The 13415-nt window shown below is 51.1% G+C and overlaps 1 protein-coding gene across 5 annotated transcripts; it reads left to right on the top strand.

The window, feature by feature from the left end:
• Positions 1 to 48: 48 nt before the first annotated feature.
• Positions 49 to 12227, top strand: ZNF821 (zinc finger protein 821). Of its 5 annotated transcripts, XM_065848693.2 has the most exons (7): positions 49 to 181; positions 1682 to 1773; positions 8595 to 8720; positions 9201 to 9343; positions 9436 to 9540; positions 10421 to 10587; positions 11311 to 12227. In XM_065848693.2, exons 2-7 carry the CDS (start codon positions 1734 to 1736, stop codon positions 11963 to 11965), a joined length of 1236 nt encoding a protein of 411 aa, XP_065704765.1. In that variant the 5' UTR covers positions 49 to 181; positions 1682 to 1733; the 3' UTR covers positions 11966 to 12227. The 5 variants fall into 5 exon arrangements, with proteins under 5 accessions (XP_065704765.1, XP_065704769.1, XP_071670614.1 ...); XM_065848697.2 differs by lacking the exon at positions 1682 to 1773 and having other exon boundaries at positions 61 to 181; XM_071814512.1 differs by lacking the exons at positions 49 to 181; positions 1682 to 1773 and adding an exon at positions 8323 to 8499.
• Positions 12228 to 13415: the final 1188 nt, after the last annotated feature.

The raw sequence follows: 13415 nt of genomic DNA, 5'->3' as shown, positions 1-13415 counted from the left end.
AAAATCGTGATTTTTGACGTTGCAGGGCATGCGAGATTCTGGTGAGCTCGGGCAGCGCAGGGCGTGCGGAGGGGCTGGCGCTCGGCGCCGCTGCCCGCCGGGCTACGCGGGATCCGCAGCGGGCACGAATGAGCTCCGGGCGGCCAGGAGCTGCCGGCTGGGACGGATCCATGACAAACAGGTGAGACACTTCAGATCATGAGACACCGGGGCCTGTGGCAGCCAGCAAGCGCTGCACCGGGCCGGGGTGGCCGGCCGGGGATCCCGGGGCCGTGCCCGCGCCCGTGCCCGCGCCGCGCGCTCTGGCGGCGCCGCCATCTTGCCCGTCTGTCTGTCCGGCGGTCCTTTGTCTGTCTGCGGTTCCCCGGCGCCTGCAGCGGGACCGGTAAGGCGGGCCGGGCCGGGTCCCGCCGTCTGCCGGAGCGGGGGAAGCGTCCGACGCTCTATGGCAGGGGCCGGGCCGGCGGGCCGGGTCCCTCTCCTGTCTGTCGGCGTCCTCGGGAGCGCGGGGTGGGTTCCTTCCTCCGTCCCTCTGTCCGGGGAGCGGGCTGTGTTTGTCTGTGTGTCCGACCTCTTGTGGGCTGGATCCATCCTGCCGCCTCCCGTGGGCTGGGTCTGCCGGCTGGATCACTCTGTCTGAGGAGACTGACAGGTTCCCTGTGTCCGTTTGAGGAGGCTAACGGGATCCCTGTGTTTGTCTGAGGAGACTGACAGGATCCCTGTGTCTGTCCGTCTGAGGAGACTGACGGGATCCCTGTGTCCGTCTGTCTGAGGAGACTGACGGGATCCCTGTGTCTTGTCTGTCTGAAGAGGCCAGCCAGATCCCTGTGTCCATCTGTCTGGGGAGAAACGGGTTCAGCTTCTCCTTTTGTCTGGCTGTCTGAGGGACTGTTGGATTGATTCCTTCCTCTGTTGGTCTGAGGATGAGGAGTTGATGTTTCCCCTCCTTGTAAAGTTTGAGGGGTCAGTGTGTCCCTCCATGTGGGACAAGGGGTGTGTCCTCCCCACGCGAGGTGGGCTGTGTCCTTGTCCCCTCCCACGTGCTGTGTCCCCCTATCTGTCCCTGTTTGCCCGGGTCCCAGCAGCAGGGAGGATGCGGCAGCCCCACCGCTCCCCTGTCCCTGTCTGCCAGGGCTATGGGGTCAGTCCCCTTGTGGTGGTGAGACCTGGCCCTGGCTGGCCACACTGTCCCCTCAGCTGCTGCGGCTGGAGCTGTCACTGCAGGGTGGCCGGTCCCCTTGCCTGCCCAGGCTGGATTATCCAGTGCCCTTGGGGTGCGGGGGGCCATGTGTCCCCTCGGTCTCTCTAGGGATGGGGGCCAGAGATGGGGCAGGGTCTGCAGCTTTGGTGAGGCTCCTGCCCTAAGCACTGTGGGAATGCGCAGGAGGGCAAGGGGATCTGAACTGGGGCTGCAGTCACTCTTGAACTGCACTCTTCATGTTTTGTATGCCGGGGATAGGGCTGTTGCAACTTTGCTGGAGCACTGGGTGGGACTGCGCAGACATGGCGGTTTGTGAAATTCTTGTGGATGGTGTTGGATACTGGCACAGAATGTGGCTGTGGTGGTGCAGAACAAGCCCTGTAGGCAGAAGGGTGGGGATGGCCCTGAGACAGTCAGCTGTGCTTAGCCAGAGGCTCAGGAGGTTCCAGTGGTGTGTGTGACAGGCTCTTCTCTTCTCAGGTGAGCCCTCTGCTGAGGGACCGAACATTCTGTGCTCCCAGGTCAGGGAAACATGTCCCGTCGGAAACAGACCACTCCTAACAAAGTTCACTGTGAGTATAATGTTACACAGCATTGTGGGATCCTTGCCCTAGCTGGATTGTTGTGGAGTGAGACGGGGAGGAGGGGAATGGTGAGGAGGTACAGTTTGTGGGGGAACGGTGGTTACTCATGTTTCGTCTTAGGGACCGTAGGAAGAGAAACTGAGCTCTGTGCATCAGGGAAGCTGGCTGTGTCCTGGCAAGGCAGGACAGGGGTAGGCTTGAACAAACAACTAATGCTGTAAAGGTAGGTGTGTGTGTGTGCAGGACCTGTAGCTGTGCTTTGCATTCACACTGTCACAAGTGCAAGTTAGTACACTAAGAAATGTGACTTCGGGGCTGTGGGTAGCGAAGAAAGTTCTAGGTAAGGTGGTTTGCGTGTGCGGCTGCCAGCAAGGAAGTCCTGGGGTCTGATCTTTGCCCTCCCACAGGCTCAGCTGACTAGCCTTGGACATGTTACTTAAGCTCACTGTACCTCAATTTCCTAGCAGAATCTGTAAGTGAAGCTATTGCTCTTTCCTTGCAGGGAATGGGCAGTGGCTGAGTAATTTACTGGACAGGTAAACGCGATCTGTCAGATCATTCTTGAGCTGAGCCGGTAGGACAGATCTCTGTTTCTCTAGCGTTGTCATCACCGTGTCATTTGCTTGATAGTGAAAGGGCTGAAGATGCTGTACATCAGCACTTCTTGTGAGCAGGCTAAAGCAACATGTTACTGGGGCTGGGAGACATGTATGGACGTTTGGCTACAAAGGGATACTGCACATATACGGCTTTTGACTGATTTGCAGCAGAGGGAGGTTGGGGGACTGAAGCTGTGAAGCTGTGCCCTTGTACATATCCAGCTTTGTGGCTGGAAACACATTTGGAATTTGGGCTTGAATGAGGAAAACAAATTTCCACTTCCATAGACATGTGAAAATAAGACTGAAGAGAAGGCCTGTGATATTGCTAAGCTTTAGTAGCTGTCAGGAGTATGGGACAGAGAGCTGAGCGCTGCAGCACTAACACTGCCTCACTTTGCTTATGCTGCCGCCTTGCCTGTCTCTCTGTGTTTCTCTGTGCTGCCTTTTGTATTGGTATGGTGACAGGAATCTCTGCACGCTGTTCTCCGCACTAGGTGAAAATACATTGGGACATATCCTAACCCTTTCTGTGGTCGGTGAGTGTACAGGGGAGAACTACCTTGGTCTGAGACCTGAAAGCCCCACTGGCATCTGGAGCTGGGCCTGGGAGAGCTGTCTGAGCTTTCCTTGGTAGCCACCATAAGAGTCTTGAGGCTTTTGGCATCTGCACTGGCCTGTGCTCTCCAATTCGTGCTTCTGGGTGCTGGGTTCAACGGTGGGCAGAGTATAGCTTTGATTTGCAGCATAGTACATTAGTGACTTTGGAATTGTCTTACTTACAGAAATTGGATATGTGTTTTGTCCTATGATGCTAGTGAAACATCATGTTTCCACACACATTTGCTTCTGAGAGTGCCTAGATATTACTGCTGCCATTTAGGTCAAACTTACACAAGGCATGCACTTGGGCTGTCTCCCTGCTGTAGAGTCATGGTGTCATGTATGGAAACCAAGAACACAGCAGCTCTAATGGTGCAGGTAGAGTTTCCATGGTGTTGAAGTGGGCTTTTTTTGTGTACTCTACTGCCTAAGGGTTATGTTCTTCAGAAGCTTGTACTATTATATACAAAACTATACATATTATGGGGTTCAGTTGTGCGCTATTTTCACAGCAAACTTCGCTTTTTTATCTGCAATACAAGTGGTAGTATTTCCACTTTTGGTCTTGGGGGAAGCTATCTGACGAGCTTGCTACCAGCGGGCATGAGGTTGAGGTTATGGCATCTAGTGTGCCACAGAAAGGAATTCTGGAACCTGCTCACCTCCTTTACATGTGGTACATTGCTACAGAGCAACTACTCAACAGGAGCCATCAGGAGCAGCACGTAGAACCACAAGAAAATAAAGGGACTGAAAGATGCAAGAAACACGTCAATGGTGACATCTCAACCTTGGGATGGAAAGTCTTGTCTGTCTTATGATGAACGGCACCAAATTGTTGGGACTTCTCTGTCTACCTAGCCTGCTGTGTATCTGGAGGGCCCAGAAATGCCATGCAGTGCACTGACGAGGATAATCGGAGAGAGCATCAGCTCCAAGAACTGGGTGAGCCAGCAGAATGAGGAGTCAGGCTGAGACATAGGAGACACGTTACTGGGACTTCTTCACAGGGCCTGAAATGGTTGGGAGGAAAGGAATAAAAGGGACAGCAGGTATGCGGCTTTTCACGCAGTTGTCTGCAGCTGGGGTCTGATTTGGCAGGCTGTGGGGCTGGGGAAGTGCTTTTTGATTTGCATAAATACCACTGTGAATATCTAACTGGACAGATCTGTGGGAGGACGGTGCCGACTTCTTCCTTGCATGGCCACTCCGTGTTATCTTCCTCCTGGGATTCTGTAGGGAAGCGACAGCTACCGGCTTCCTCTCCCTTGCTTGCTTGGTGCCACCCCTTTCCAGGGTCGCTTCCCAGGCTTGGCATGGACCTCGTTTAACCTTGCTCTCACAACAACGTGGTTTGCTGTCCTCACTTAGTGGCATGCAGAGTGACCGGCCAGGAGGCTGTGTCGTTACAGGTCAAAACAGTTTTAAATGGAAGCTGATGTGTAAGGAAATACAAAATAATACAGAGACAATTATAAAAAAACCACTGTTATCACAAAAGTCTTCGTGCATGATGGCCAGTCCTTCTACAGTTTTAACTGTAGCCATTTCCCCTTTGGCAGGGCTGCAGCACATAATCGGCTCTTAATTTAATTTTCTTTTGCCATGCAGTGCATGAAAGAAACACTACACCTGACAAAGTGGTAACAAATAAAACTGTAATACTGGAATATGCTTATTGCATTGCCCACTCCACATTGAATTGAAAAATGCAATGGAGTTACATTGTTCCTGTGGGGATAGCTTAATTGATTCAATTTGGTATTTATTTTCTCCCAGACTTCAAAGTATAAAAGTATAAAGTCTTTCTTAAGCAATTCATCTGATCTTGTGTTCAAGCCCATCCCTTGCTGCACTGTCACTCCATCAGTTATGGGTTACTCACTGTTCTTGTGCTTGCCAAAAATTCGCTGTGAGTGTTAGTGTGCACTTTTATTTTCTCTCCCTGCTGTCCCGTGAGCTGCTTCTCTTTCTATTGCTTGTGGCCTTTGCAAGTGATGCTGATTTTAGAACTCTGGAGAACAGCTTTTGTTAGTCAAATTAATTCACACTTCCTAGCTCTCTTTATTATGGCCCCAATTAATCCTCTAATCCCTTCGCTCTCCTTCTGACACATGCACATTCTGTGCTCTTCGGTGTTCCTTGAATTCTGCTGTCTATAGTATTCTCGGTTTGAAGAGGAAATATCTTGCAAGAAATAGCACCCAGCATTCAAAACCAAGCAGAAATGTTACTTTCATCAAGATCCTTGGTTCTTAAAGGGGTCTGTGGGCTGCCGTTGTTAACTCTTTCAATTGTGTTGTTTTTTATTTCAGTAACCACTACAGCAGTGTGGACAACCCAGAATAGCGATGGGGCAGGTGGACTAGATCCACAGTGGTGGAAAGAATTGCACATTTCAGGTCCAGGAAAGGAGCACAGAGAAGACCTACATGAACAGGGACTTTAATTTGATGTACAAGGAAGGAATAAAGTGGCTCATATCTGAGAGACCTTGCTGTTTAGGAAGGAAGACAGGGGAATGATGCAGTTTCTTTTGATTTTGTTTTGTGGATTTTTGGGGTGGGAGTTGTTTGTTTGTGTGTTTATTTTCCAGAACACCTGAGAGTTATCCTGCATTCATACAGTTCAAGAAGGGAAGGGCTCAGGAAAAAAAAATCGTTTCTGGCTACCAAGTTGATACGTCACCCGGTCATAGCGGCTGTAACTGCCCCTGTCGCACAGCCCCACAGGGCTGCCCCCCTCCTGCACCGCTGCGCACCCGCCATCCCACTCACTCACAGGAATGTGGAGAGGAGAACTGGAATGCAAAGCAGAGGCATTTGTGTGATATTTCACTGTCCTACATCTCTAGCTGTTTGTAAAACAAATGCAGTGACTTGTTTTGGTGTTGTGGTCAGCCTGCAGCCCTTTTTGTATTTAATAAAGAAACTGCTGGAGAAGAGTCTGTGAATTCAATACTGAGCATACATCCATTGCTGATAGCAATGATCCTAAAGCTGCTGCCTGTCTTACTCCCTTTCCAACTGAATGTAAGTTTACACTAAGTGGGGTGGAGGTGGGGTGTGTCTGTGTGTGAGCATGTGTGTGCAGAAACAATAAAAGTATAACACTGTACCTATCAAACATTAAAGCTTCATCAAAGTAGGACTTAGTCCACCAGTAGGCACTCTTCCCAAACTTCTTTTGGAGACTATATTAGTTTAATTCAGAAGAAATTCTGTGTAAGCTAAAGATAGCATTTTAAAAGTTTGTCTCTCCCAGTCCCATGATGCCTTTTAGCTCCAGGCTGGTGAAGAATGCACAAGATGTTGTCTGCTCACAGCATTGGTTTGTTAATAGTTTGCGTGTCTGGCTGTAAGCTGATAGTTCTCTGCACTGCGCTGAGTCTGTGCTGACTTGGTTCTGGGGGTGTCGTACAGCAAGGCCGCTGGCAGACGATTGCTCTCTCAGTTGTTGTGACTGATGCTGGCATTACTGACAGGAGGAGTTCCCTCCACAGTCACCTCCTATAGAGATCGCAGCTTTTAAACTCCTGCAGACTGTCTGCACAGTCTGTGTATTCAAGCAGGAACCTGCCTGCCCCCAGACCCCAGCTGCTGCTACATGGAGATGTGAGGGGCTGGACGGGGAACAAACGAGCATGTAACTGCTTCCACTAGCAGCTGCAGCGGTGTTTGGGAGTCCTGTATCTGTCGCAGATGGTATGTCTCCTGCCGTAGTTTTACATCTGTCCTGCGTTCTATAGCTTTCCTCATTTCACCAGACTGTCTTGCAATGCTTTTCTGGTCTCTGGGCTTTCATACTGGTGGTTTGTGGATGTCTGCTTCTTGGAAGGACACTGTAATTCCATAGTGTCTGCTGCTCATACAGTCTGCATCTCAGTCCCTGCAGTGTGAGGTTGTGGTCCAGACATAAAAGCAACACTTGGGGTTTTGAAGACCATTCCGTGCTGGAAAGGCTCCTGATGGGAGTGCATGTGTCACAGCAATCACGATGGTATCTGTTGCTTGCAGTGACAGAATCAGAGTGCTCCTCATCACACGGATTGTGTTCTCAAGTCTTCCCTACAGAAACATTTCTGAAACAGAACGATAAATTGCCTTCAAATGCATTTGGAAACCCCCATGGGGATGTTGAGAGCTAAAACTCTTCTCCCACACTCTCCATGAAACTTCTGAAGGTCTTTAAAATCTTGCATAAATGACTGCTTTTTAAAGCAGTGCTGGAAGCGAAGAGGTGAGCACCAGAAAGGCAGTGTGAGTACGAACGCAGGGCAAAGCTGGCCGAGACAGTTCATCGTGAGGGAACGTGCCTGTCCATCTGACGGGACTGGCGCTCTCTTCATGGCTCAGGAATTCAGTTCCCTGGTTATACTGATGCCCGTTGTGGCCCTATACTAAAAGGTGAAATTTTCGGAAAGCTTTTGGTTTATGTTAAACATGCATTATGTCTTCCTTAGCATTTCCACATTTATGCTTTGAGTGGTTCTTGAGAACTTATAAGTCGGTTGATAAATTTAACCTAAAAACCTGCTGGGAACTTCAGCACCTTGTTCCAGGTGCTCCCAGTTCATCCACCAAGAGAGGCAAATCATGGCTATCCTGGAACAAAGTCATTTGTTTGATTTAGTATGAAAATTAATGGTTGCCTTCTATTGTTATTGTCTGGAACCAAAAGTTCTCCTTAGCAGGGATTGCTGCAAGAATTTTTTTTTCAGAGGAGCACAAATAATTACCTTATTTCAGTGTGTTTGCCATCTCCTGTTGAGTTGAGGTACTAGAGATCGATGTCTTTTAACAAAGCTATCCCAAACAAGCGTCTCAGCTTCCTAGGTTCGTTCCTGTAGTTTTCTGTTTTGAGCGTGTGAAGTGTCACTGGGATCTATTTTAGCCAGAACTGCTCTTGGACAAGGCAAGGCAGCAAAGTAAGTTATCCATGGTGAGAGCAGGAGCTCTGAACACAAACACCGTGATAGGCAGCTTGTCCTCAGTCCTGCTGGGACAGAAGGTGGTGACAGAGCATGCCAAGGACAACCCCTCCATTTAGTGCCTCTGTGGAGAGCAGAGGAGGTGCCAGGCACTTGGGGAGATGCTGTTTTTATGCAGGTTGCCCGTTACGGCAGGGAAGAGGGCTTAATGGTTCAGAAGAGCCATGTAGCACTGTGCCTGGTTTGAGATACTGTCATCGTCCCTGAATAGCCTCCCCTCCGCCGGGAGCTGTGCTGTAGCTCTGGTGGCAGACAGCTTGGTAGCAGAGAAAGCCACCTTGCTATGTGTGGCACATGCATGACATCTCTTTTTTTTCTTTTTTTTCTTTTTTTTTGTGGCTGGAGTGGCATATAGAGCATGCAGAGAGCAGCCTGATGCCAGGCACTTCCAGTGGGATGTTCTAGGCACAGGGACCACACTGGCACCAGCAGGTACAAGAGGCTGGTGATGCAGTGTAGGCAAGCGGAGAGGTTACTTAAATGCTTTCTGAGAGGTGACTTCAGAGGTTCTGAACAGCACAGGTGAGCAGCCCCACACCAGCCGTGTGTTTGGCCAGCCTTGGTGGTGAGTGTGATGGAACAGCACAGGTCTGACTCTTTGTCCTTGTGGCTGCCAGGGGAGCAAGTCTTTGCAGGGCTGGAGGAGCAAGCCCGCCAAGCCATGATGAAAAACAACTTTCCTGGAGCTCTTGGGGACCAAAGGCCAGACATCCATCCGCTGCAAGACCCCGACTCCAGCAGCAGTGAGTTCTGCCCCTTCCCATAACAGCAAGGTAGTGGCCTGGGGGGATGCTGATGGGGCAAGGCATGGTACTGCACGGCTGTGGGGTCCTCTGAGGAACATCTCACCCACCTCTGGGTTAGCCCTGGGCCCCTGTGCAGGACTTGGTGTCAGTGAACAGTAAGAGCAGGGCCAAGGACCACCAGAACACATTCTGGGCAACGTCCTTGCACTGCGACACAGCCCCAGCTCACCAGAGCAAGGTGGTGACAGCAGTGGGTCCAGCTGAGGGTCCAGCGGTTGTCAAGCAAAGCCGGGTAACTGGCCAGGTCCAGGGACTCAACAGAGCATTTCAGGGACCAAAGTGCCCAGCCTGAGTTTAAATGGAGCCCCTGCTCAGGGGGTGTGGGGAGAGGCCCCTGGTGATGCTGGTCAGGACAATTAAGGCCTGTGCGTGTCCTCAGGGTCCTGACACTTGGCATAACTGCTCTTCATGTTCCAGGTGGCAGTGACGATGAGGAAACCACCCAGGATGAAGTTTCTTCCCATACATCTGAGGAGGATGGCTCAGTGGTGAAAGTGAAGAAAGAATTAGAGAATGCAGAAAAATCTGTGGCTGGAACCCCACTGATGAGGGAAAATAAGGTAAGTGTGTACTGGCTCTGCACTCACCTTAGGGTGAGGTGGCTGTGGGTAGACCTGTGTGCCCCACACAAAGTGGCTTTTCTTCCTTGTAGGTGCCCGAGAGTTTGAATGCTGACCCTGTGCTGGGACTGTCACAGTGTCCCCTCTGCCAGCTGGAGTGCGGAAGCAGGGAGCAGCTCATCGCTCATGTGTACCAGGTAGGGGATGGTTCCCAGCTAGGGGATACCTCTGGCCTTAAACTGCAAATCTAGAAACAACCCAAAGCATAGGGTGGCTTTGTTCTGGTCTTTGGAGTCCCAGAACTGACTTCTAGCTAGGATGTGACTGAAATTTACAGCAGTAAGCTATGTCCAGGGGTTGTCCTGGGGAAAGACTCAGCAAGGCACCAATCTGGAGATCTGGAAAACACAACTCTGTCCCAAGTCAGCCTCTGCAAGCAGTTCCAGGCTAAGACCAAGCAGTTCAGATTAAACATGAAAGCAATTTTTACATCATTCAGTGAGATAAGAAGCCCTCCTCCTAATCACTCAGTTCTTTATTTTGTACCTGTATCACTGTTCCTACCCCCGAAAACAGCTGTTCTTCCTCTGAAATTGTTCCAGTATTGCAGGAAATGTGTGCTGGAGTCTCACAGGTTTTGTTGTCAGTATTCTCTTTGCAGCACTAAGTCTGTAAAAGAAGGAATGAAGCAGAACTGACTTGGCCACTTACCTGCACCAGCTGACTCTCTAAGCACTATTTCACGAGCATCCTGCCTACTGTCAGTCCAGTCACGCTTTGTCCAGCAACAGCAGCTCCTCAGATGCATTTCTGAAAACAAGGTTCAGGTCTTACAATCCCAGTGTTTTGGCCTTAATTGTTTCTCCTGCACTGGAGTGGACCTGTAGAAAGGTTTCTTCTTGCTGTTTGCCTAGTGACACCTCAGATGCCTTGAGCTTGATCTAGGAGCTGTCAGACAGAGGTTTAGTGGTAAAGTGTCCCCATTCTGAGAGACTGAACCGAGTGATTTGCTGTGTCTGTTGAGCATGCAGGGATGCTGGGCAGTTCATAACTAATGGCCCAGGTGTTGTTTTGCAGCACACCGCAGCTGTGGTGAGCGCCAAGAGCTACATGTGTCCTGTATGTGGCAGAGCCCTCAGCTCACCGGGATCCCTTGGGCGACATCTCCTGATCCACTCAGAGGACCAACTGTCAAACTGTGCAGTGTGTGGAGCACGTTTCACCAGCCACGCCACATTCAACAGGTCAGGGTCAGCTTGGCTGGTGAGTGCACCAGGGTACCCACATTGAAGAGTAGGTGGGTTCCTGTAAATGACACAGAAGTCAAGGCTCTGGACCCACCAAGGCCTGTAGGAGAGTTGTAAACACTACCAGTGAGTGAGATTCCCTTGATCCCTTCCTGCCTGCAGCTCTGCATCACCTGCTGAGACCTCCTGCAGCTGTACTGCTAAAAGGGTGTTCTGTAGCTCTGTGAAGAGCTAGAGCTGTGCAGAAAGCACTGGGGTCTCCAGTCACTGGAGAACATTGAGATGCTTCCCTTGTCCAGCAATCCTTCCAAGTAGGTCTGTCCTGCCCAGATGTGTTTGTCATTTCCAGAGCAGGACTAACAGGCAGAAAGTAAAGTGTTCCTTGTTTGTGTCCTGCCTGGTGGAAGATTATTCACTGACTTGTGGAGCAGGGCTGAAAGGAGAAATCCAGAGGTGATGGGGAGGAGCAGCTTGCTGGCTAATTCCTGCTCTTGCGCTTTTCCAACCCAGATACTGCCCAGGGCTAACCCACTTCCCACACCCGGTGTGGTGCTTCATTTTCGATATTCAGACATGTCTGTGGGCAGGAACAGTTTAGCAGAGGCCCTTGTCACAGGCTGCAGTAGTGGCATTGTGGATTGCGGCCCCCTGGGAAGTCCGAGATGGGGACTCTTCCGTCAGCACCCGATCTCTGACTCTTCTGCTCTTTTTGCTTTCCAGTGAGAAGCTGCCAGAGGTGCTAAGTGCAGGTCGCCTGCCGGCACCGCAGAGTGAGGGCTCCTCCAGCGTTGAGGGGAAAGACATTGCCTTCCACACGCCCGTGTACCCTGCAGGCATCCTCCTGGTTTGCAACAACTGTGCTGCGTATCGTAAGCTGCTGGAGGCACAGACACCAGGCATGCGCAAGTGGGCACTTCGTCGGCAGAATGAGCCCCTGGAAGTGCGGTTGCAGCGTCTGGAGCGGGAGCGGACGGCCAAGAAAAGCCGACGGGACAATGAAACACCTGAAGAACGGGAAGTGAGGCGTATGCGGGATCGAGAAGCCAAGCGCTTGCAGCGCATGCAAGAGACAGACGAGCAGCGGGCACGGCGGCTGCAGCGAGACCGGGAAGCCATGCGACTGAAACGTGCAAATGAGACCCCGGAGAAACGACAGGCCCGGCTCATCCGGGAGCGCGAGGCCAAGAGGCTCAAGCGGCGCCTGGAGAAAATGGACATGATGCTCCGGGCACAGTTTGGCCAGGACCCCTCTGCCATGGCTGCTTTGGCAGCTGAAATGAACTTTTTCCAGCTGCCAGTGAGTAACGTGGAGCTGGAGAGCCAGCTGCTGGGCAAAATGACATTTGAGGAGCAGAGCAACAGCACGCTGCATTGAGCTGCAGCCGAGGACTGTGCCACCTCCGCCACACCTGCCACAGGCGCACGAGCGGGGTTCTGTACCTGGGAGGCTGCTGTGGGACCCTGGCTGTCTGTCCTGACTGAGGGTTCTGGTTTTCTCCTGAACAGAGGAGGGGAACAGAGCTGAGAGATGTCTGCCAAAGTAGCCCTGGTGGGAGCAGATTCTGAGGATACAGTCTGCTCTGGGGGCCAAGTCACAGTCTGTGAACAGAGGGAAAATAAATTAATGTTCATGTTTATTTAGTCCCCTTCTTTACCTTTTGTGCTCTGTCCTTTCTTGGACCCCTGCCCTATAGATGGGTCTGGGCTGCTGCAGTTCTGCTGTAGGTGAAAGCCTACCTGACTAAAAAGGGATCTTGTTTACTGCAGCATGAATTATGGAGCTGAGGACTGCCATAGTCCACAACCCCTCCAGGAGTGAATCCCTCGCAGTCTGTGCCCATAAAAAGGAAGCAAAGGAGGACATTGTCTCCCTGGAAATGGCTGCATACACCTTTGTCTTAACATTAGCATTATGTGCTTGTTTGCAGTAGCATCCCTGGAAAAACTAAGAGGAAACTGAGTTCCTGTTCTAAGGTACCTCACACAAACACTAACAGAAAGGCTGACTGAGGTAAGCAAACAGCAAACAAGTTTGCTGGTTTACTCAGAAGTTACTTTTCACTTAAACAGTGTTTCAGGTTTGCAAATGAGGTGATTGAATAGTGAACAGGGTAGGTCAGCTCCCTCGTGCTCTGTGGCTTTGTTTTTCTCGTCATCCCTGTGCTGTGTCCAGCTCTGGGCTCACAGTGCCCCAGAGGCACAGACACACTGCGGGGCATCCTGCAAAGGGCTGGAGCACCTCTGCTGGGAGAGCTGGGACTGCTCACCCTGGAGACAACAGAAGGCTTGAGAGGGAGATTTCATCAATGTTTATAAATACCTGGAGGGAGAGCATAAAGAAGATGGAGCCAGGCTGTTTGAAGCGGTGCCCAGTGACAGGATCAGGAACAATGGGCACAAGAACACAAGGGATTCCCTCTGAACATCAGAAAATACTGTTTCACTCTGTGGGTGACAGAGCCCTGGGACAGGTCACCCAGGGAAGCTGTGGAGTGTTCCACCTTGGAGACACTCAGAAGACGCAGTCCTGGGCAGCGCTGCCTGAGCACAGAGTTGGACCAGTGGCCTCCAGAGGTCCCTTCCCACCTCAGCAGTCCCGTGACTTCACAGGATGCTGAGCTTGTGCAACCATTTCAATACAGCCAAATGCAACGGTGCTTGTCTAGGGCCACGAATCACACTCAAGTTATTCATTCTCACAGTAAATTCCTCTGTGACTGACAGTGACTTTCAGCAGTCTCTGCAAATAACACTGGGGCGAGGGGGGAACTGTTAGTAAACAGAATCAAACAGGTAGGAAGGAAAGTTGCTTTTGCTTCCACACT

This window comes from Patagioenas fasciata, chromosome 13, assembly GCF_037038585.1.
Source record: "Patagioenas fasciata isolate bPatFas1 chromosome 13, bPatFas1.hap1, whole genome shotgun sequence".
In the NCBI taxonomy this organism is placed as follows: domain Eukaryota; kingdom Metazoa; phylum Chordata; class Aves; order Columbiformes; family Columbidae; genus Patagioenas; species Patagioenas fasciata.
This window is presented reverse-complemented; position numbering and strand designations above follow the sequence as displayed.